The 23,673-nt window shown below is 37.4% G+C and overlaps 1 protein-coding gene across 1 annotated transcript; it reads left to right on the plus strand.

Moving 5' to 3' along the window:
• On the plus strand, positions 1–18,116 carry LOC127658326 (cadherin-17-like). The gene is made up of 19 exons (XM_052147559.1): positions 1–104; positions 6,649–6,711; positions 6,976–7,071; positions 7,202–7,339; positions 8,722–8,860; positions 8,979–9,137; positions 9,315–9,473; positions 10,925–11,124; positions 11,239–11,367; positions 11,504–11,648; positions 11,829–12,044; positions 12,180–12,256; positions 14,508–14,699; positions 14,838–15,082; positions 16,006–16,136; positions 16,357–16,575; positions 16,956–17,066; positions 17,194–17,310; positions 17,399–18,116. The coding sequence occupies exons 2-19, from the start codon at positions 6,667–6,669 to the stop codon at positions 17,485–17,487; spliced, it is 2,607 nt and encodes an 868-aa protein (XP_052003519.1). The 5' UTR covers positions 1–104; positions 6,649–6,666; the 3' UTR covers positions 17,488–18,116.
• Positions 18,117–23,673: the final 5,557 nt, after the last annotated feature.

Consider the following 23,673-nt stretch of genomic DNA (forward strand, 5'->3'; position numbering starts at 1 on the left):
GATAATGACTAGGCTCAATAAAGCTGAGTTAAACTTTGACTGAAGCAGGAAGTACTGTGAGATTGAAACCTTCTGTCTGTTGAGAAGAGGAGCTCTGCTCACAGGTCTGTCTCTTATATTATCTTTAATTTTTTCTTTGTTTCTATCTTTTTTTAGGCTGACTATTTAGTATATATCATGTTAGATGCGTGTATGTCATTTGATTTGTGATTGTGCTTTCAAGGCCTATAAAAATCTGTTATCTTGTTTGACATTGCTCAGTATTTTCAGAAGGGTGTTGCCCAGCTGTAGTCATATTGAGGGCATTTAAAGATATAAACACACTGTATAGTTGTAGCAGTCTTGCATTCTGTGTGTAAATGTAGTTATGAGTTTATTTTGCTTTAGGAAGTGTGGCTATGACATTTTTGACCCAGTGCTCTCAGAATGTCATCAGAGGTCATAAGCCTTTTCGATGAAAAGGCCTCTGGTCCTCCTATCTGTCAATACTTGAAATTATAGTTAGAGCTGTTTAGTGTCTTGTTAATGGATTGACACTGCATTATTCTGTCATTTTATATCTTGTTTGGAGTGGTTTACAGTTTCAGAACCTAGCAACAAGTTCACCTTCAGTTCGAAATGTCAAATTATCACAGAAATATTTAACTTTAATTTGATCATAGAGGTAACTGGTTAAGCTGGTATTTGTGATGTAGAATTAGAATAATTCAACACAGAAATGAAAAGGCAATAATACTGATCAATGTGTGAAATATTTAACTATTTGTCTGCACATTTTGTCAATCAAGAGTTTAGGCAGAAGGAAAGGGTGAAAGTGCTTATCAGAAGTCACATTAACTTCTCAATGTCACCTATGTGTCACCTCTTTCTCTCTGTAGGTGTGTTTGCCTTTCACAATAAATCAGACAGATACAAGTGAAATAAAATCCAGTATCAGTAAAGCACTCAACACTGCAGCTTTTCAAATTCAATATTTCAGTAGAACAGTCTTTTTCACAGTCGTTCATAATGTGTGTGATCAGACAAACGTTGCAAGATAAATCTGTTTATCAGTGCAGAATTTTGTTGCTGTGTAAGAGTTCTAAAGTATGGAGCCACACCTGTACAGAACTTCCTGTATTTATCAGTGATCTGCAACTTACTTTCATTTACCAACCATGCCTAGTAATCTTAACATGTTTAATTCAGAAATCAAGAGATTTTACTGTTACAAAGAAAAATATCAGTATCAGTTGAGTTATCCTTTAATTTGAGAATCAATTGATAATGTATTGATCATTTGAAGACATGACATTGAACAAGCACCACTTTTCTTTCTTTAAATGTAGAAATTGCTAAGAGGTCATAGAGAGAGAAAGAAAGAATGAATTAATGTCTTTACAGGTAAAATGTATGGACAGCAAATTAAATTGAACACTAGATTATGAGTTATAGTTGAAGTCAGAAGTTTACATACACTTAGGTTAAACTCATTAAAACAGATTTTTTAACCACTCCACAGATTTAATACTAGCAAACTATAGTTTTGGCAAATCACCTACTCTGTGCATGACATGAGTAATTTTTCCAACAATTGTTTGCAGACAGATTGTTTCACTTTTATTTGACTATATCACAATTCCAGTGGGCCAGAAGTTAACTGTGCCTTTAAGCAGCTTGGAACATTCCAGAAAATTATGTAAAAGCTTTAGTAACAAACAATAGTATGCAAGTATAAACACCATGGGATCACGTGCTATCATAACGCTCAGGAAGGAGACGCATTCTGTCTCCTAGAGATGAATGTAGTTTGGTGCGAAAAGTGCAAATCAATCCCAGAACAACAGCAAAGGAACTTGTGAAGATACTGGAGGAAACAGGTAGACAAGTATCTATATCCACAGTAAAATTAGTCCTATATCGCTAACTTGAAAGGCTGCTCAACAAAGAAGAAGCCACTGCTCTAAAAACACCATAAAAAAGCCAGACTACAGTCTGGGAAAATGATCTTACTTTTTGGAGAAATATCCTCTGGTCTAATGAAACAAAATTATTACTGTTTTCTCATAATGACCATCGTTATATTTGGAGGAAAAAGGGTGAAACTTGCAAGACGAAGAACACCATCCCAAACATGAAGCATGGGGGTGGCAGCATCATGTTGTTGGGGTGCTTTGCTGCAGGAGGACTGGTGCATTTTACAAAATAGATGATCATCATGAGGAAGGAAAATTATGGGTATATATTGAAGGAACATTTCAAGACATCAGCCAGGAAGTTAATGCTCGGTCATAAATGCGTCTTCCAAATGGACAATTACCCCAAGCATACCTCCAAAATTGTGGCAAAAATGGCTTAAGGACAACAAAGTCAAGGTACTGGAGAGGCCATCACAAAGCCCTGACCTCCAATATAAAATTTGTGGGCAGAACTGAAAAAGCATGTGTGAGCAAGAGGCATACAAACCTCACTCAGTTACACCAGTTCTGTCTGGAGGAATGGGCCAAAATTCCAGCAACTTATTGTGAGAAGCTTGTGAAAGGCTACCCAAAATGACTGACCCAAGTTAAACAATTTAAAAGCAATGCTGCCAAATACTAACAAAGTGTATGTAAACGTCTGGCCCACTGGGAAAGTGATGAAAGAAATTAAAGCTGAAATAAATCATTCTCACTACTAGTGGCAAATTCTCAGTGCCAGCAAAGCCTTCTCTGCTGGCTTATCATGCCAAATAAATACATTTTTCATCCTTTCATTCTCAATAATAAATGTATTTTTAATTGCTTTCCACTCTTAATTAATCTACAAACAAATAGAGAAAAACGAAAAGTTAACCAGTCAGAATTTATTCCTTGATGCTATCATGCGAAGCATGACAACTGTTTCACAAATCACATGCCCAAAGCAGCGGGTGAGTTTGAGCTCCACCGCGTCAGACCTTCAGAATTTCTGCAGAAACCCTCAACAGTGCAAATGAATGCGCATCTAATGTCAAATTGTCAGATTCATCAGCCAATCAGATTTATTTGTTTTTTTGAGTGTGGTCTTTAGGATATGTCCCGGTCAAGGACTTCTAGCTGGCCTTGAGTGACGCAATTACACTTTAAGTGACGTAATTTGAAAGCGAAGAGCACGAGATCTTGCTGATGATTCTGCTGTCATTACTGCTGGTATCGCCAATAAAAATCCATAAGAAATCCTTATGGATTTAAAAACACGAGATGTTCTGCTTGACTGTGTGATTGCTTAATTTATTAATCATGAAAGGACGACTGATTTTCACTTCAAGTAAATTGGTAAGTGCTTTTGCATTGTTATAGCAACATCAGGAGTGGTCTAAGTGCAAATTAGGCTGTTTGAGCATTCAGTGTCGGATCAAGTTTTGAAAAGTAGTGCTGCGTAACATTAAACTCGGAAGGTCCGATTTTTCAACTTCCTACTAAGAAAAGTGCAATGGAATGCATCTTTAAGTCAGAATTAAAACAGGCTCATGCAGAAATTCTCAACTCCGATTTCACCGAGATGCAGGGGCATGATGTCACACAAAAATGTCGACACTCAGGGAGATATACAAAGTAAGTGATAAACATTTACTTTATAAAGTAATATCGATAAATGAGTTTGTTTCCACATAACATGATATTAAAGTTTTAATGCCTGCAGAACACGTGTATAAAACATAATCTTTTTTGAAAATCGTACACCTAAAGCACAAATGCATCGTTGTTTATCAGCTGGGTTGCTATGAGACATCTCTAATGAGAGTCATACCCCTGCTAAGCTAACGGGAACATTGCAGTTCCGAATACTGGGGAATGTAATGCATTTATGGTCGGAGATATCCCAAATCCAGCTTGCATGGAATGCAGCATAACCATGTACCGAGATGAAATTTATTGCAAGCAACATTTAAATCTCACAAATTATTAGATTTTTCCAGGTATTACAGACCTCCTTGGTAGATTCATATGAAAAATTATGATTTTTGAATGTCTGTTTGAGAGATATTTATTTCACAAAACAGTCATGCTGCAGTTAAAATTAGGCTTGCTTGAGCATTAAGTGTTGTTTCAAGTTTTGGCTTTCATGCGTGGACATGTTTTTAAAATGTCAATTGGTATTATTAGTTAGCGGTGACATAATGTATGATGCCCAAAGGCATACGGCGTCTTATTCATTGTGAAACTGTGTTTTCTTAATGGGATGAATCACACTGAAGGCCTAGACTTTAAATTCATGCCCTGCCACTGCTCACTACTGTTATTCTGACATTTCACATTCTTAAAATAGAGTAGTGATCCAAACTGATGTAATCTCCAATTAAATGTCAAGAATTGTGAAAAACATATTTTCTTATTTAAATTTCTGACTTTAACAGTACTTACTGTATTATATAAATACTTTGGACTGGTTCCTCCTCTAAGATGTGTTGATCCATATTTTCTATAGTTGTTTAATGATTAATTAGTTTAGGCTTTACAATACAACTTCAATACATACATTGTAAATATTGATACACTGCGACCATTCAGCACTGACACGGAACTACACACATGCACACATTTACACTCAGCTCTGTCTGGCACAGAAGGCCCTACCAACTTTAGAATGACAAGTAACCTTTAAATAACCTTTTCATGGGCTGCGATTCACATAAAAATAAAAATAAACTCACACTGTGCCACATGACAAACAAGTCATAATGTCACCATCAAATGCCACTTACTCACTATTTTGAGCACATACATTACAAATGCAGTTCACACAAAACATTTACTTGAATACACTTCTTCTATGATTAACATGTTTTCCGAGTTTAACGTCATAGTGAAAACTGTCATGTGGTGCAACAATCCAGAGACAGTAAAATGAAAAGCTGAAATAAAAAAATAAAAAATGTTGGCATGAGTTGTGCTGAATAATAGTTTAGTATAATTTCATTGAAAAAATAAACATTTTTATTTTAAAACATGATTAATATTTGAAAAAGTTTTGTCCCCAAAATCGAAGTCATATGGTGCAACCAAAATGGCATTTGTAACGTATTCAGTTTATTCCGTTTATATATTCCGAGATTACTCAAGGTCAGTAACGTATTCTACATACTTTGGATTACTCTTCAGAACTGGTAGATTTTTTCACTTGTTTTGATTATAAAAACTCTGCCAGTACAGTAAGACAAAATACACATGTTAAAAATACAGTCTCTGAAAAACGTAAATATCTTATGCAGTGTTGTTTCTAAAACATGTAATGTATTTTTACAGGAAAACAATAAAAACATTATTATCAAGAATATGATTTTTGTATTAATATCAAAGGTCTTCCTAGAAAAAAAGAAATTATGATCCAATGTAAATTTTATTGATAACAAAATATGATCATGTCTGGGAACATGTGCATGAAAAATGGCTAGAAATAGCATTTTAGTTTAGTATAAAGCTGACAATTTACCCAAGGATTATTTCTATTTCTTCTTCAAACTTACTTCAAACGTACTTCTCTGTCTGCTCATATGAATGTAACAAATCATAAGAAAGTGTTTCACCTCTGTTCAAATGCACTTTAGATCGCATCATTTATTTGTATAAATGTTTTCCATCTGAAAGGACTAAATATGAAATGAAACAAATGACAATAAAATGCAAAGTAATCTCTTCAGTAATCAAAATATTTTTTGAATGTAACTGTATTCTTATTAACAATTATTTAAATTGTAACTGTAGTGGAATACAGTTACTTATATTTTCTATTTTAAATACTTAATCCCGTTACATGTATTCCGTTACTTCCCAACCCTGCCAACATGTATATTTTGTTGTTATATGACAAAAAACATAAAACAGATATCATCTCTTTAGACTCACAAAACTGTGCAGATTTAAAAACAAATAATTATTTTATAATTTCATTAAATATCAATATTTAGACATTTGAATAAAAAGGCACATAGGAAACAATTTTTATATATTTTCCTTGATGGTTGCACCACAGGACATTTTTAAAGTCATTCAATTATTTGTCTTTGTACACACTGCTATAAATGTTTTCAAACAATTTGAAAAAACATGAACTCAAAGATTACATGTCTATGAATTAATACATGTGTTTTAAACCAGATTTCTTTTAAATGTTTCTAATTTTTATCACCTCAGACAACCTTATTGTCAATGACCCAGACATGTTTCAAAATAATATAATATAATATAACATAATATAATATAATATAATAATTTCCTAAACAAATTCCTGTACACAAACATAGCAAAGCACTCGATTAGAGGATTAATAAGTTGAGATATTTCTAATATTTCTATTGTACTAATGTACAGTAACTATTACTCAAGGCTTCTGACTTGACTAGTACTTTTGAAGTCACTCCCAAGTGTTTTTGCTTATAATCATTGACTGAAGTTTAACATTAAAGAAACAGATGATAGTTTTGCTAACGTCATATTTCCAGTATGGGCATGTAATTCTCACTATGTACATACACTGCACATTGCAGCCAAAAAACAAACAAAACAAAAAACATCCTAAAGCAGCTGTCATGAAGATGCTGGAATTATTTAACAAATGAATGTCATTCCTATAAATTAGACTGACTGCTTTTGCACTACAATGTTGTCATGAACTCCATATCATTAAAAGCGTATTTCTCTCCATCAGGTTTTGTTGCTCAGAAAGATGAGAGGTGCACATTTGCTGTACTTGACCCTTCTCATCAGCACTGTACGTATGTGAGCGAGTGGGTTTTTAACTCAATGGCCTTGTAGTCTTCTTGCAATATTTTATTCCATCTATTAATGAGTAATAGTGCTGAAGTCCATTTTTCTCCCCACACTCCATTAATCAGTTAAAGACACAATCCAGATTCATTCATTCACTGGAAAGCTGAAAGATTTGTTCCACTTCAAACAGAAATGTGCAAATGTATTCAGCAACCTACACAGCACAGTCAAGGCTTCACCTTAATTTTTATGATTTTTGTCACAGGCTCATGGGATAGGTATGGAGGATAAAAAGGGTCCCTTAGGACATAAAGTTTTAGATGTGCCAGAGGACACACCTGTGCCTTTTGCCATTTACCAGGTATTTTTCAAGATTTATAATAGTCATATTATTGCTTTAATGTAACACTTTCATGACATATGACATCTTTGTTGACTAAATGTGTTCATTAGAATGTAATAAAAATTGTTCTCAAGTTGTCTTTGTTCAGTTTACATCTGCAGTTGAAGGTGTTTCTTCATACCATGTAAATGGAGAGACAGAAGGAAAGATCAGTATCACTTCAGATGGCTGGCTATACCTGGAGGAAGCTCTGGAATGGAGCCCTGATAAAAGCCACCATCTAGATGTAATATTCATTACACATAACATACGAATACTTGGTTCTTAAAATAGACACAAAATGTACATGTTGTGCCTTTTCCATTATGTTGAGCATAGCACACAGTTTATATTCATATTCATTTGAATACTTAGATTTTTTTGGGGGCTAGTTGTTATTGTATCTATATTCTGTTTATTGGTTAGCATGCTTTGGTACAGCAAGCACTTCTTTACCTAGCTAAATTGAGGCTGTTGTCTTTGTATTTGGTATGGTCATGGTTTCTTAACATGCCTGTAACAACGGCCTCAAGCTAATGCACATTTTGTTATAGTTTCCTCTTTAAAAATGTTTTACACATAAATGATTAATAGTTTTTTAACAGAAATACTCTCACTCCAGTCATATATTTTTAATTGAAATACTTCTCACTTTATCTCAGTATCCCCCTTTTATTGCCCATTTTACTGAGTGAGTGCATTTATAATTGCTGAAAAATACCACATATGAATAGAGCATTTCTAAAATGCCTTTGGTAACTGAAAACATTTGCATGTGATGCAAAATACTGCATCCTGTAGACAGTATTCTGTCAATCCAAGACAACTACAATATCAGCAAGCACAACATAAACAAACTATGTTCAATTACTGAATGTACCTTAATAGGGATAAATCACCCATCAATGAAAATTTGCACAATTTACTCACTCTCATGCCATCCCATATGTATATGATTTTCGTTCTTCTGTAGAACCCAAACAATGTTTTTAGAAGAATATTTCAGCTCTGTAGTAGGTCATTTCAGTGCTAGTAAATGGTGGCCAGACCACTAAAACACCAAAAAGCAAAGACAACATTAAAGTAATCAATTCGACTCCAGTCATTTACTCAATGTCTTCTGAAGTGATCCAAATGATTCTGGGTAAGAACAGACCAAAATGAAACTCCTTTTCTTTGACTGCAGTCTCCTTGTTGATCGTGATTTGAAGATCCATTATACTTCCTGTTGCGCCATCTAGCGCTCTGCGCAGGCATCAAGCATTACGAAGTGTAATCGAGCTTGAAATCATGATCGTGCCTAGAGATGTACAAGATGTACAGTGAAAAAGGAGTTATATTTTTGTCTGTTCTCACTCAAAACCAACTGTTATCTGTTTTTTGGAGCTTCAAAGGCCTGGCCACCATTAACTTGCATTGAAAGGACTTGAAAAGAGCTGATATATTCTTCTAAAAATATTCGTTTGTTTTCTGCAGAAGAAAGAAAGTCATACACATCTGGGATGGCATGAGAGTGAGTAAATTATGAGAGAATTTTCATTTCAAAATCCTTCTAAATGTAAATATTTATGTAAATATAAATGTCAACAAACAATTGAAAATGTGTTGTTGTTGTTGTTTTTTCTTTAGATTGAGGCACACTCAGCAGATGATGAAATTATTGATGGGCCTTACTCGGTTGTCTTACAAGTTGTGGATGTCAACAACAATCCTCCAGTCTTCAGTGAGAGTCAGTACAGTGGCACAGTTAGAGAGCATTCGCCTGCAGGTAAGGAACATACTTTGTCAAGAGGATGCTGAATAGGTGCTGAAAACTCATGATTATGCACACCAAGATTCCATGAACACACTTTTAATTGCTGTATTGTCATTTTGTGTGTGTGTAGGAGTTCCATTTGTGCAGGTGTTCGCTTCAGATGCGGATGATCCCAACACACCAAATGCTCAACTGAGATTCAGCATTGTGAACCAAATCCCCAATCCCGCAAATACATTTTACTTTGGGATCAATCCGGACAACGGGGAGATCTTTATAACAGAGGAGGGTATGCCAACACAAACATACCAAACAAGCATGCAACATGTACAGCATACATGTGTACACATGTATACACACACACACACACACACACACACACACACATATATATATATATATTGAGTGGCAAAATTGTATTTCTCTTAAAAGCAAGTTAATACTGTGTTTTGCTGTTGTGTTGCAGGAGAAACATTTCTGAGGGCAAGGCCCACGGTGATGTACAGCCGCGGGGAGGTTCGTGGCAGTCCTGATGTTCTGAGGAGGAAATTTGATGACTTCTGCACACCAAAGAACAATGTGCCTCTTGAGATCAACCCATTTTATACTTGTGTCGAGCGTGCTGGTGAGAACATTGAGAAACACACAATGATTATATTATTATAATTTTATCCACTCCTCTGCACTGACTTGTTCGTACCACAGACTTAGTGATTATGTCATCATTTACTCTGTATGACTTAGTTTATCACATGGAATACAAAAGAATATGCTAGGCATATGTTAGCCTCAGTCACTATTCAAATTCAATGCATCTTTTTTCCATACAATGAATGTGAATGGTGACTGAGGCTAACATTCTGCCTTGCATATTCTTTTATGTTCCATGGAAGAATGAAAGTCATACAGGTTTAGAACAATATGAGGGTGAGTAAATTATGACAGACTGTTTTCCTTCTTTTTCTTTTTTGTTGTTGTGTGAACTATCCCTTTAACCAGTAATTCTACTCTTCTTACAAAAATCAGATTCAATTATTAGTATTTGACTAGAGAAAACACATGAAATTCAACTGAACAAACAGATCTGACAGCATGGTCTGGGTCTCTACCCTCTGTTAGGGATCCTCTTTAAACAAATGAGAGGATGAGGGAGGACAGAATGTTTATGTCTATGGCTGGCAGGATTTGTGTAATTACATTGCCCTGGTGTGTGTAAAATGTGCCACATTCTGTAAAAAAGAATGCAGTCATTAACTGAGCTCCAGCACTTCAGATTACTGCATCAACTCAGATTATTGCAGTCTCTGAGATGAAGCCAGACTTCACCCAGATTAATTCACTACGCACGCTTCACACTGGCATCTTAATTTATTAAATACCACGTTACTGATTAACAGTAACATGGAAGTTAGTGCTAAATGGCTAATATGATTGTTTAAATCGTCCCATGAACTTGACCAGTGAAATTAGTGCTCCCATATTGGGCTAATATAAAAACTCATATATGAAAACTCATGGTGATGTTTTTATTGACTGAAACATCACCACTTAACACATATTCAGATCTGGTAACAACCTACTATCCCTCTTATTGCATGGCTACTTAACAAATGATTAAATAAATAAATGGACATAAAATACTAACTTGAAATTAAATGATTTTATTATGTGAGAACAAAAAGATCATTTACATTTATGCATTTGGCAGACGGTTTTATCCAAAGCGACTTACAGTGCACTTATTTCAGGGACAATCCCCCCGGAACAACCTGGAGTTAAGTGCCTTGCTCAAGGACACAATGGTGGTGGCTGTGGGGATCAAACCTACAACCTTCTGATTACCAGTCCAGTTTAGCCCACTACACCACCACCACTCGGATCACTCAGATCACTCAGTTATATGAAACTAGCAAAGCTTTTTAGGAATCAGTTGGCTGGTTCAACAGTAAATTACTAGTTTAGTGGTCATTTTGCAAAAATATTTAACCTTAGAATGTCACAATTGACCAATCAGAATCAAGGGAGCAGTGTAATAATCAGTAATAACTGATGAATGTTTATTTTTTGTATGAACAGAGAGAAGACAACAAAATATCCATCAGGATCCAGACTATGCTCTGATTGTTCGTGTAGAGGACATGGGAGACGGAGCTCCGTACTCTCTGAGCACCACAACACGGGTCAACATTGCTATCATTCAAAACCTCTGGGTCAACCCTGGTGAAATCACCATCAAGGAAAATCTTGAAGGGGAATACCCTATGCACGTTGCCTCAGTAAGTTTGGATCTGCGTACAATAATGTTATGTTTGGTTCTGGTAGGCACTATATTGTTTTGTTTTGTTTTTACAACTCATTAAACTGGGAGTGTATGTCTTTTTACATTAAAGGTGCAGTCCAATGATCCCAACGCACTGTACAGGCTGGTACAGAAAGAAAGGATTCCCTTCCCATTCACCATCAATGAAGATGGAGAGATCTATGTTACTGACCGTCTGGACAGAGAAGAGAAGGATATGGTGAGAACACAGGAAATAGGAAATAAAGAAAGAATATGAGAATATGGACATGAGGACCAGAGATGAGTTCATGTGTTTGTTTTTTATATACATGGTAACCCTGGTTCTATGTATCATGTTTGCGTGTGTGATGTAGTACATATTGGTGGCAATGGCAGAAGATGATCAGGGTGTTGAGCTGGACCAACCCATGGAAATTCATGTGCGGGTGAAGGATGAGAATGATAACATTCCTGTGTGTGATAAAGCTGTGTATGAGGTGCAGGAGAATGAGCCCATAGGTAATGTGTATATATGTGTGTATTTGTCAAAAGTAAATGCACATCTCTGCATTTTGTGATCATTAATAATAATGATTAAAACTGAATTGTGTAATTTCTCTGTCAATAGCATCACTAAAAAGAATTGTAATGTTCTATTGACATTTGCAATGATATGCATATGTTTTGTTCGCTGTTTAGGTAATCTGGTTGGTGTTCTGCCTGCTCATGATAATGATGAGGAGAACACCCTGAACTCATTACTAACCTACACACTTGTGAGCCAGACCCCTACCAGACCATCTGATAAACTGTTCAGCATTGACCAGCAAAATGGTCAAATCCAAGTGGCCAAATCAAATTTCCAGAGGAAAGACGTGCCTCAGTATGAGCTCACCTTTTCTGTGAGCGATGGAGGTAAAGTCAAACTGAACTTGCCTGCAACATACACAAGTTCTTCTCATGATCAAACCAATCCAAGCATCCTTTAAATATATAATTTACTGTCATATGAAGAAGAATATACATCCTAATGTTTGCACTTCTTTGTAGTTCACACCACGAAATGTACAGCAGTCATCAAGGTCATTGACATCAATAATGAGATTCCTGTCTTCGAGAAAAATGATGTATGAATCTATTTTACTTACCAAAGTTATTACTCAGGGGTTTCTGAGATAGAAATACAAATTGAAATTAAATAATTACATTTTATTAAATAACCATGGAAATATTTCACAAGTAAACAAGCAAAGATATTCATAATAAACTCAGCAAAAAAGAAATAGATAATTTTGTAAAAATCCAAATAACTTAACAGATCTTTATTGTAAAGGGTTTAAACAATGTTTTCCATGCTTGTTCAATGAACCATAAACAATTAATGAACATGCACCTTTGGAACGGTCATTATGACACTAACAGCTTACAGACGGTAGGCAATTAATGTCACAGTTATAAAAACTTAGGACACTAAAGAGACCTTTCTACTGACTCTGAAAAACACCAAAAGAAAGATGCCCAGGGTCCCTGCTCATCTGCCTTAGGCATGCTACATTTTAGGCATATGGACTACATGTGTTCCCAGGGCAATAAATTGCAATGTCTGTACTATGAGACGCAGGCAGGATCGGTACATCCGAATATCACACCTGCGGTACAGGAACAGAATGGCAACAGCAACTGCCTAAGTTACACCAGGAACGCTCAATCCCTCCATCAGTGCTCAGACTGTCCGCAACAGGCTGAGAGAGGCTGGACTGAGTGCTTGTAAGTCTGTTGTAAGGCAGGTCCTGACCAGACATCACCGGCAACAATGTTGTCTATGGGCACAAACCCACCTTCCCTGGACTAGACAGGACTGGTAAAAAGTGCTCTTCACTGACGAGTCACAGTTTTGTCTCACCGGGGGTGATGGTCGGATTCATGTCTATCGTCTAAGTAATGAGCATTGCACTGAGGCCTGTACTCTGGAATGGGATTCATTTGGAGGTGGAGGGGCTGTCATGGTCTGGGGTGGTGTGTCACAGCATCATCAGACTGAGCTTGTTGTCATTGCAGGCAATATCAACGCTGTGCATTACAGGTAAGACATCCTCCTCCCTCATGTGGTACCCTTCCTGCAGACTCATCCTGACATGATCCTCCAGCATGACAATGCCACCAGCCATACTGCTCGTTCTGTGCATGATTTCCTGCAAGACAGGACGGTCAGTGTTCTGCCATGGCCAGCGAAGAGCCCTGATCTCAATCCCATATAGCATGTCTGGGATCTGTTGGATCGGAGGGTGAGGGCTAGGGCTATTCCCCCAGAAATGTCCCGGAACTTGCAAGTGCCTTGGTGGAAGAGTGAGGTAACATCTCACAGCAAGAACTGGCAAATCTGGTGCTGTCCATGAGGAGGAGATGCACTGAAGTGTTTAATGCAGCTGGTGGCCACACCAGATACTGACAGCCCCCCTGGGGTTGTTCCAGGATTGTTCGTCATGTGTCTGTGAAACATATTCAGTTTATGTATCCGAATATTTTTATGTTCCTAAAAATATTTACACATGTTAAGTTTGCTGAAAATAAAAGCAGTTGATAGTGAGAGGACATTTCTTTATTGCTGAGTTTATTTTTTTTAATTAACATTGAGGTTAACATTCCTTAAAAGAATAAATATATTCAGAAATTAAAATTCTATTATCATTAACTCCATCCTCATGTCAGTCGAAACCCATATGACCCATATAACAGAATACAAAAGGAGATAATTTTATGAATATCTTGGCTTGTCTTTTCAATACAATGGCAATGGTGGATAGTGCCTCACTTAAAAGCTTAAAAATGGATCGACAATTATAATAAAAGTAAGAAATGTGACTTATTCCATGTCTTCTGAAGCCATATGATAGGTTTTGCTTAGAAATGTAAGATACATTTCAAATGTGTGGATGTCCAAGTCATTTTTAATTGAAAATAATGATGTCTATTACACTTTCATGAGTGAAGGAGTGTTCACGTTTTCACGTAAGAAGAAGCAGACTTGGAAAATGATGCCCAAGTTACATGAACCACTTTTACAATCCTTTTGGATCCTATATCGTGAGGCACTATCCACTACATTGTTTTAAAAATATGGGCTCAAATATTAATTAAAGATCCCTTTTTGTGTTCAGCATAAGAAAATCATATGGGTTTGCAATGAGGGTGAGAAAATTTGACAGATTTTTTTTAGGTGAATTATCCCTTTAAATAAATACTTCAATACACACAGAATTTTATATTATAGTGGTACAGCTGATTTAAAAAAATTGGGAATCCCTGCTATAGATAATAGCATATTGAATCACTGCTCTGATTTACTATGAGCTAATTGATTCTTCTCTACATTTACAGTATGGAATTTACAGTGTTCCTGAATTGGCTGACATCGGCACCAGTTTGCTCACAATCAAAGCCACAGATGAAGATGACCCAGGAACAGGAAGCTCTAAGGTGGAATATCACATTACTGGTGGAGACCCACAGAACCTCTTTGCCATTGAGGTTGATGAAGCCACTGGAGAAGGCAGGGTCTACATCGCACAGGTAAAAAAGTCTTTCCATGTGAGGATACCAAACTTGAGGACACAAAAGCTAGAACCACAGGTGTTAAGTTTTGCTTTATGTTATCCTTATTTCCTTTATCCTCTTTTCTGTATATTTCTCCTAAATCTCTCTCTTCAGCCATTGGATTATGAGGTCCAGAGTTCTTATAAACTCCAGATTGATGCCCGTAATCCCGAGCCCCTGATTAAAGATGTGGAATATGATGATCGTGCCACAGCAGTTGTTGTCATTCAGCTGGTGGATGTGGACGAGCCCCCTGAATTTGAAGTGGAGTCTCTCAATGTCAATGTGCCAGAAAACCTTACCATTGGGACTGTAATAATGACGGCTGCCGCCAGAGATCCTGAGGGAAAGGCTCTCAAGTAATGGCTTGCATATAACAGTATACTTTGGATTATGTGTCTCCTAAATGTAACAATTTGACAGAATTCAAGGGGGATCAGATCAAATAAATATTTCGGTCATAGTACTGTGATTACGCTACTGGTTGATTTAGTTATTCACCAGCAGTTAAATGTTGAAATAAATAAAGGCCACAGTCCTGAACACTGATTATCCCAACCAAGCCTGATGGTGGGCTTACATAACTTCTTCATGAAAAATGACAATCAACAGTAATTTTGTATAGGCTTGTTTTAACTGCTATGTTATGTCATAACACACAGCCTAAACTGTAATAAAATATCCCTGCAGAGAAAGCACAAGATGGAGATAGACCACCCATACAGACATGAATGCCCTTTTGACAAGACCAATTTATCCACCATGCAATTTCCATGCAAGTCTATGCTGGTCAAGCTAGTCAAAAAGCCTTGACGGAACACCAGTGCACCAGCATTCAAAACACAACATACCATTTGCTGGTGTTCAGAAGGGTGGGAGAAATCAGAATGCTTAATATGACGTTCTAAAGGACAGGACACACCATCATTCAAATAAAAAGAGCATTGTTGGTAAAGGCATGGCCTAGTCTTTTGCAATAGAGTATGCATTATTATTAACTAGACTTTAGCCTGATTTGTGCAAAAAGGGCTAGACTGTCCATTGACCATATCTGTCAGTTGCTATTGGTAATTTGACATGATATTGAAATGTAAACTTTGTAAATGCTTGTTTTTTTCCCCATTCAAGAAGGACAGGAGCAGTTTTTTCATGACTAGAAAATAGCTGCCAAGATAGCTAACAAGTGACTTGATTCAAAAGGACTTTGATTCCCCTTGTTTGAACCGATTAGCATTTTTAATTGCTGTTCATCCAATTACTGTGTTTATATGTTGTGTGTCAGGTTTAAGATGGAAGGGGATGAACAGGGTTGGTTGGAGCTAGATGCTGACACTGGAGAGCTGAAGACTAAAGCTGCCCTGGACAGAGAGATGGTTGAGGAGATCATACTGAAAGTCATCGCTTATGAGTCAGGTGAGAACACAGCAGAGGATCTGTGTCACATAAAATGTCTCAGAAAAGAATAGGGACTTTTTTTAAAGCGTGTGTTTGAGTGCATTTTGTTACCAAAAAAAGAGCAACATTCTTCAGTTCCTGGCTAAAACTCTCCAATCAAATGCACTGCATCTATCCAGGTCTATGGTGAGTGTGATTTAGTAAGTATTAGATTCTATATCGTTTCTGTTACTTTTAGAGGGTGATGAGCAAGAGGCTGAAATGAAGGTGGTCATCCATCTGCTGGATGTAAATGACAACTACCCTAAACTGCAGGAGACACAGGGCTTCATCTGTGTGCAAAAGATGGCACCTTTGACGATCACCGCTGTGGATAACGATGGCCACCCCTTCGGAGAGCCTTTCACTTTCTCCATGCCCCGCAAGTCACCAAACTGGGAGATCAAAGCTGTGGATGGTGGGCATATCTTTTGCTTTGTCACTGTAACATCAGTACATTGGAACTGATTGGATACATTTTGTAGTTTTCTGCTATTCATTTGTAGATTAATTAGGAGTTGAAAGCTATTTAAAATACATGAAAATAATTATTTTTTAGGCATGAGACAGCTTTGCTGGCCCTGAGAAATTGCCACTGTAAGAGATTGTAAAGAGATTGCACAGTGATCTGAGAAGTTGTAAAAATGGCTTGCAATACCCAGATGAGTGGTCTGATATGTGGATGTGCAGTTGTTACTCAGAAAAATCAGACTGCTAGATGGCGCCATTGACCAATCAGAATCAAGTATTCTAGTGAACCGTGTAATAAAACTGTGTTACCTGTTTGTATATCTGCAGGAACTTCAGCACAGCTCATTCTGAAGAAGAAGCCCTCATCTTATCAGAACGTCTCTGTTCCCATCAACATCAAAGACAATGATGGGATAGGTATCACCCAGAGGTTTGATGGTGAATATTTTTTCTCTCCCCAATTCTTAATTTTCTGTCTTTATCTTTCACATATACCATTCTACTCAATCATATACTCACATCTTAAACACAGATTTAATAAGATGGATCTCTTTCTCTCTCTTAGTGCGTATATGTAACTGCACTTCTTTGGGCTACTGTTACATCAAGCCAGCAGTTCATAGCTGGAAACTGGGCATGTCTTCCACCATTGGCATACTGGGAGCAGTGTTTGGTTTCATCAGTAAGACTGATATATTGCAGCTCATTAAAGTAAAAAGAGCGAGTGTTAAATAAGATGAGGTTCACTTTAAAATTGTTTTCTCTTGCAGCTATTTTCTTGATCATTGCTATGTATCGAATCAAGAAGAGGGAGAAGAAGAGAGCAGCTGCTGGTGGAGAGACTCAAGCCATGCTATAGACACACTCACTGTCTGGAAAACATGCAAACTGCACAAACTCCACATATTGAAGTTGCATCTATGACAAACAGATATATTAACATTAAATATCCATGTTCAAGATTTGTACCATCCAGTAGTTTTTCCAGTAACTTATTTGACTTGTGGCCTGGCAGTTCTGTGAAATGTTTTATATATAAATGCTCAAAGTATTTGAGCTTATTTTGTCCAAACAATTACATTTTCCCCATGGTATTAGAAGGGAAGATGTATTCTGGGAATTGTGAACATTTGTGGTGAGTTTGTGGCATAAATTCTTGATTACCTGTAGAGTACTTAGAGACGTGTTCAAGTTGCCATAAAATAAATATTGATTTAATCTATTAAAAAATTTTAAGTCTTATATTTATTCCCTGTTATCAATAATCGACTAAAATGTGTAGAAATCTATCCATTTGATAGTTATTTTTGTTTTCTCTAAAGAATGTGCAAGTCAAAAGGACATTTTCTCACTAATGCCCTTTCATACTACTGTGTTATTTTGTCATGGAACAAGGTAGAAAAATTACAGAATCACAAAAGTTTAGGTTATTTGCCTTTAGAAAATTGTAATTGTTAATTCTGTAAATAAAATTCTTCTTTGACCCTAGTACTGTTTTTATTGCCTACAGTAAAATGATTATTAGGCTATTCTGTCTTTGCAAAAAAATCCACAACCTTCCTATATTGAAATGAGTTGTCATTTAAACAATACTACAGTGATAACATTAAAGCAAAATGTATAAGTTAGTGGTAAAGATAATTTTCATTTTACCAATAATATGTTTTTATAAACATAATAATTTTTATATACTGTACTGGTATGTTCTATACAGTTTCATGATGAATTGTAGAACTTGAAAGAGATAGATATCACTGTTGAGACAAAATGTGATATGGAGTACAAGCTAGAGACTCGTACATTCTTATTCTGTATCGCTAATCAGTATCTCTGCTGCTACACCGTTGATCTATTACCTTCATTTTTGCCTGTCTCTAAGCAACATGTTCCATAACAAACACATGAAAACAAGAGGAGACTAAGAAAGTTTGAGTGGGGGATTGGAGGATGGCGTCACGGGACATTAGTAAAAAAAAAACATGATTATGCCTTATGTTTGATATTTGCCAGAGCTCAACTGTTGGGGGAAGGGGTCTTCTTGCACCCTGGTGTAATTGGTGACAACTAGTGTGTTTACATTATTGGCTTGGGGAAATAAGAATATTCTGTGTGATCAGCAAAAATTAACTGACTGAGTTGTTTTGTCCAGCTTTTCATGTATCTTTCGAGGCCCTTACCACATATAAACAGCATTAAAAGTGCAAATAATCTGTGCTTCAATCAGCAACTAACTGAAATGACAATCTCAGTAGTTTAAATCCAGTACACCAAAAATGATTCTCAATCTTTAGAGCTTCATTCATTAACATGTGTCCAGACACTGCGTCAGACTGAAGAATTATTGTTGGAAGTGAATGGATAGAAACAAGCAGAATCTGGCAAATACTAGCTTATTTGTTGCCTTCTGATTAGACATTTTAGAGCTCTGTTTGAATAGCCATAAAGTTACTGACTGTTAAGTTAAATTTAAAGAAATAGTTCACTCAAAAAGGAAAATGCTGTCATTACTCACTCACCCTCATGTTATTTTGCCTCCAAATTGATTGGAAAAACTGGGTTCTGAAAGTGCTGATTATTTCATATGAAAGCGCTTGGACAGTCTTTGTATCACTCTGCTAGTCTGTTCGTGGTGTTTCAGACCAGAGTATGTGAGCGGTGCAGAGTGAAACAGAGCAGGAAGCAGAGTTGTGTGAATTTGCAAGAGTTTTGGAAGTCACAGTGTCTGCATTTTCTCTTAATCCATGACCACTTGGAAAAGGTCTTCTCTCACCAGACAGGAGTGAGAAATGCAAAACCCCAAGTGGAGCTGAAATTGACATATTACAAATGGGTTTGAGCAGATTTTAAATTACTCACTCCACTCCCATATTCTGTTTCAGAGTGGTTGTCAGTCTGTGTGTTGTGACATGTTCGTTTGGAGCTGTTTTCAATCGTTAAGGAAAAAAACTATACACAAACTGGTCAAAGTTTGTCAGAAATGTTTAAAAGCAATATCATACTGACAATTGTACTGTTGTACTGAATAACACCACCATAATATCTGTAAGAAAACAAGAAATCTGATGTACTGAACATCAGCACAGCTGTGATTCAGCCATACGCACGAGGCTGCAGTTAATCACAGCTGTGCTGATGTTCAGTACATCAGATTTCTTGTTTTCTTACAGATATTGCTTATATTTCTACCAACGCGGTTGTTATCAATCTAGAGGCTCAGTAACTACACACAAGAACTCCCCACTCATTCCCTGGCCTTGCTACTAGATAACATAGCCAGGCATGATCAGATGGATTGACAGATGAGCATTGCAGCTCTTTTAACCTTGCTCTCAGCTGAAAAATGCATGGATGGATGTCTAGTTCATTTGGTATTTTTTGCCTAGCCATGTGATCATCCTTCAACCTCTAGTTCAGTCCCTCCCACACAGCTAGCTGATTATTGCTCATATATCATGCGTATCCATGTGAGCGCATCTTTTAGGTGCCTCGCTGGTCCTCTGCCAAAAATGAAGCCATTTCAAATCAAACAGTTAGAATAAGAATTGAGACTACGTTAAGATCATCACAGTGACAACTGACCTCCCCCATCCCTACACTGACAGCCCTACATTGACACACTCAGTAATACACACCGCCCCATCTGCAAACTTTCACCCAGAGGCTTAGTGAGCATTCAATGAGCTGTCAGAACACATGCACACACTTCCCACTTCATCTACTAAGAACAATAAAAAAAAATCTAAGATCACTTTGCAATTAAGGGAGGTATCAAATTATTTATTAAGCCATTTTAATGAAATGTTGGTCTGTACAATAGAAAAGGTGAGTATGAATGCCCCAGAATGTCTAATAAGTGCAGTATGAAAGAGAAACTATTGAAAACATACACACTTTCTTTTGTAAATGTCAACAATTCTCAGAAACTAAAACATGCACTGCACTGACTGAATGGTGCCTAAAAAATGATAATAAAATTATGTTATCTTTTCTGTTATGCTCTCTTTCTATAAATGCTTATAGTGGTATTCATTGACGAATAGCCTAAACAGGAGAAAATGGTACACATATATTGAGACGTCTCACAAATGCCATATACACTCACCTAAAGGATTATTAGGAACACCTGTTCAATTTCTCATTAATGCAATTATCTAATCAACCAATCACATGGCAGTTGCTTCAATGCATTTAGGGGTGTGGTCCTGGTCAAGACAATCTCCTGAACTCCAAACTGAATGTCAGAATGGGAAAGAAAGGTGATTTAAGCAATTTTGAGCGTGGCATGGTTGTTGGTGCCAGACGGGCCGGTCTGAGTATTTCACAATCTGCTCAGTTACTGGGATTTTCACGCACAACCATTTCTAGTGTTTACAAAGAATGGTGTGAAAAGGAAAAACATCCAGTATGCGGCAGTCCTGTGGGCTGAAAATGCCTTGTTGATGCTAGAGGTCAGAGGAGAATGAGCCGACTGATTCAAGCTGATAGAAGAGCAACTTTGCCTGAAATAACCACTCGTTACAACCGAGGTATGCAGCAAAGCATTTGTGAAGCCACAACACGCACAACCTTGAGGCGGATGGGCTACAACAGCAGAAGACCCCATCGGGTACCACTCATCTCCACTACAAATAGGAAAAAGAGGCTACAATTTGCAAGAGCTCACCAAAATTGGACAGTTGAAGACTGGAAAAATGTTGCCTGGTCTGATGAGTCTGATTCTGTTGAGACATTCAGATGGTAGAGTCAGAATTTGGCGTAAACAGAATGAGAACATGGATCCATCATGCCTTGTTACCACTGTGCAGGCTGGTGGTGGTGGTGTAATGGTGTGGGGATGTTTTCTTGGCACACTTTAGGCCCCTTAGTGCCAATTGGGCATCGTTTAAATGCCACGGCCTACCTGAGCATTGTTTCTGACCATGTCCATCCCTTTATGGCCACCATGTACCCATCCTCTGATGGCTACTTCCAGCAGGATAATGCACCATGTCACAAAGCTCAAATCATTTCAAACTGGTTTCTTGAACATGACAATGAGTTCACTGTACTAAAATGGCCCCCACAGTCACCAGATCTCAACCCAATAGAGCATCTTTGGGATGTGGTGGAACGGGAGCTTCGTGCCCTGGATGTGCATCCCACAAATCTCCATCAACTGCAAGATGCTATCCTATCAATATGGGCCAACATTTCTAAAGAATGCTTTCAGCACCTTGTTGAATCAATGCCACGTAGAATTAAGGCAGTTCTGCCTTAGGGGAAAGGGGGTCAAACACAGTATTAGTATGGTGTTCCTAATAATCCTTTAGGTGAGTGTATATATATATATTATACACACACACACACACACACACACACACACACACACACACACACACACACATTTGGGATCTGGGACTGTGATGTTCTGCATGTTGTTACACTGTCCCAGAGGTGGATTTGAGTCACGTTTGCATGTTAAATTCGAGTTTGTTCAAAGTCCTTAATACAGTCTGGTTTATTTTTCTTCATGATAAGAACAGTTTATCTTGTAAATAAGCAACACGTTTTCGCATTTGCGTCATTATTTAGCGTCATTCACATGATTGTTTACCTACTTGCTATTTGTGAATCAATATCTCACTCTCAGAAGTTCCCTTCAATAAAAATAAAAATAAATAATAATATATTACGGATTGCATTGGAAGATACATTATGTATTTCACGCGTAAATTCTGAGATATGCTTTGATACCGCCATGTGTATCCAGTCATTTGCCTAAAGTGTTTGAAGAAAGCGAGGGTGATTCTTGCAGGGATCTATAAACTGTTTGTTGACGATTGGCGCCCCCCAGAGGTTGATTGAGCAATATGCAAACAGCACAAATTCTCCAAAAAAGGGACGGTTCACCCCAAAATATAAATGCTGTCATCATTTATGAACAACTGATGTTGTTCTAAACCTGTATGCCTTTCTTCTCTACGTGTAACGCAAAAGGAGATGCTAGGCAGAATGTTAGCTCAGTCACCTTTCACTTTCATTGCATTTTTGTTTCTCTCCATACAATCAAAATGAATGATTACTGAAGGCCAAACTATCCTTCGGTTTTGATATGAACACAGTCTGCAAACAGTCAAGCGCTAGCCCTTCAAAGAATGCTTCATTTGATTGTGCGCACATTCACAGGTAGTTGGCCAGGGGCGCATTAATGCATGGGCTCATATGAGCTGAAGCCCAGGGTCCCACAACTCACATGGGCCCAGCTCACGTCATCCGCTCCCACATTTTCACCTATCCATGTTCGTGGGAGAAGTGCATATAACCCATACCCGTTCAACAACTGGAAGGGGGCCTCTGCGGCGATCCCATGGGCCAAGAGGTGCCTTAATGTGCCCTTGCAGTTGGCACATGCATGCTACGACTGCTGAGATACTGGAATACTTCTCTTTAGGAGTTTAGACTCATAAAGCAGTCGATATATTCCTTCAGACTCAAGCTATGCAAACACAGATATCTCCTGACATCCTCACACATGCGATCTTGACATGCACATCCACTGTTGTCGTTTTCACCTTCGTCTTCTGATATTAAGCGAAGATTGCATCTTCTGCAAGTGCTTCGTCATGACTGTAAAGGCTCAATTGTAAGTATTGCCTTGTGGACCCAGTAATCTGTGAAAATAATTCCAGGCGAATGCACATTCTGCATGTTTAAAGTATGCACAGTTTGAAAAATCGGGCTGCGCACGTTCAGTGCTTGAGCACTCTGCTGATGACAGAATTTGATCATGCATCCTGTACAGATACGCCGATCGTGTCTGACTGGAGCATACTTTGGGTTTGATGCTAAAAATCTGCCAAACAACAACTTTGAGTAAATAATGAAAGAATTTTTTTTTTTTTGGTCAACTAGCCCCTTTAAAACCCCCTTGTGTTTCATTTCTTTATTTCCTTTTAAATTGACATAATATCCTTAATGTTGCACATTAACCTAAAACACAATTGCCTAACTCTACAACACTGCAAATAACACAATGCCAATACAACACAAAACAATCAATCCAGTC

Source organism: Xyrauchen texanus, chromosome 17 (assembly GCF_025860055.1).
Source record: "Xyrauchen texanus isolate HMW12.3.18 chromosome 17, RBS_HiC_50CHRs, whole genome shotgun sequence".
Taxonomy (NCBI): Eukaryota; Metazoa; Chordata; class Actinopteri; order Cypriniformes; family Catostomidae; genus Xyrauchen; species Xyrauchen texanus.

Bases quoted from the DNA above. Each gene is read 5' to 3' on its own strand.
- LOC127658326 (XM_052147559.1), top strand. From the start codon at position 6,667: ATGAGAGGTGCACATTTGCTGTACTTGACCCTTCTCATCAGCACT. The intron at 7,072-7,201 runs GTATTTTTCAAG...GTCTTTGTTCAG, and splicing joins TGCCTTTTGCCATTTACCAG to TTTACATCTGCAGTTGAAGG. The intron at 15,083-16,005 runs GTAATGGCTTGC...GTTGTGTGTCAG, and splicing joins CCTGAGGGAAAGGCTCTCAA to GTTTAAGATGGAAGGGGATG.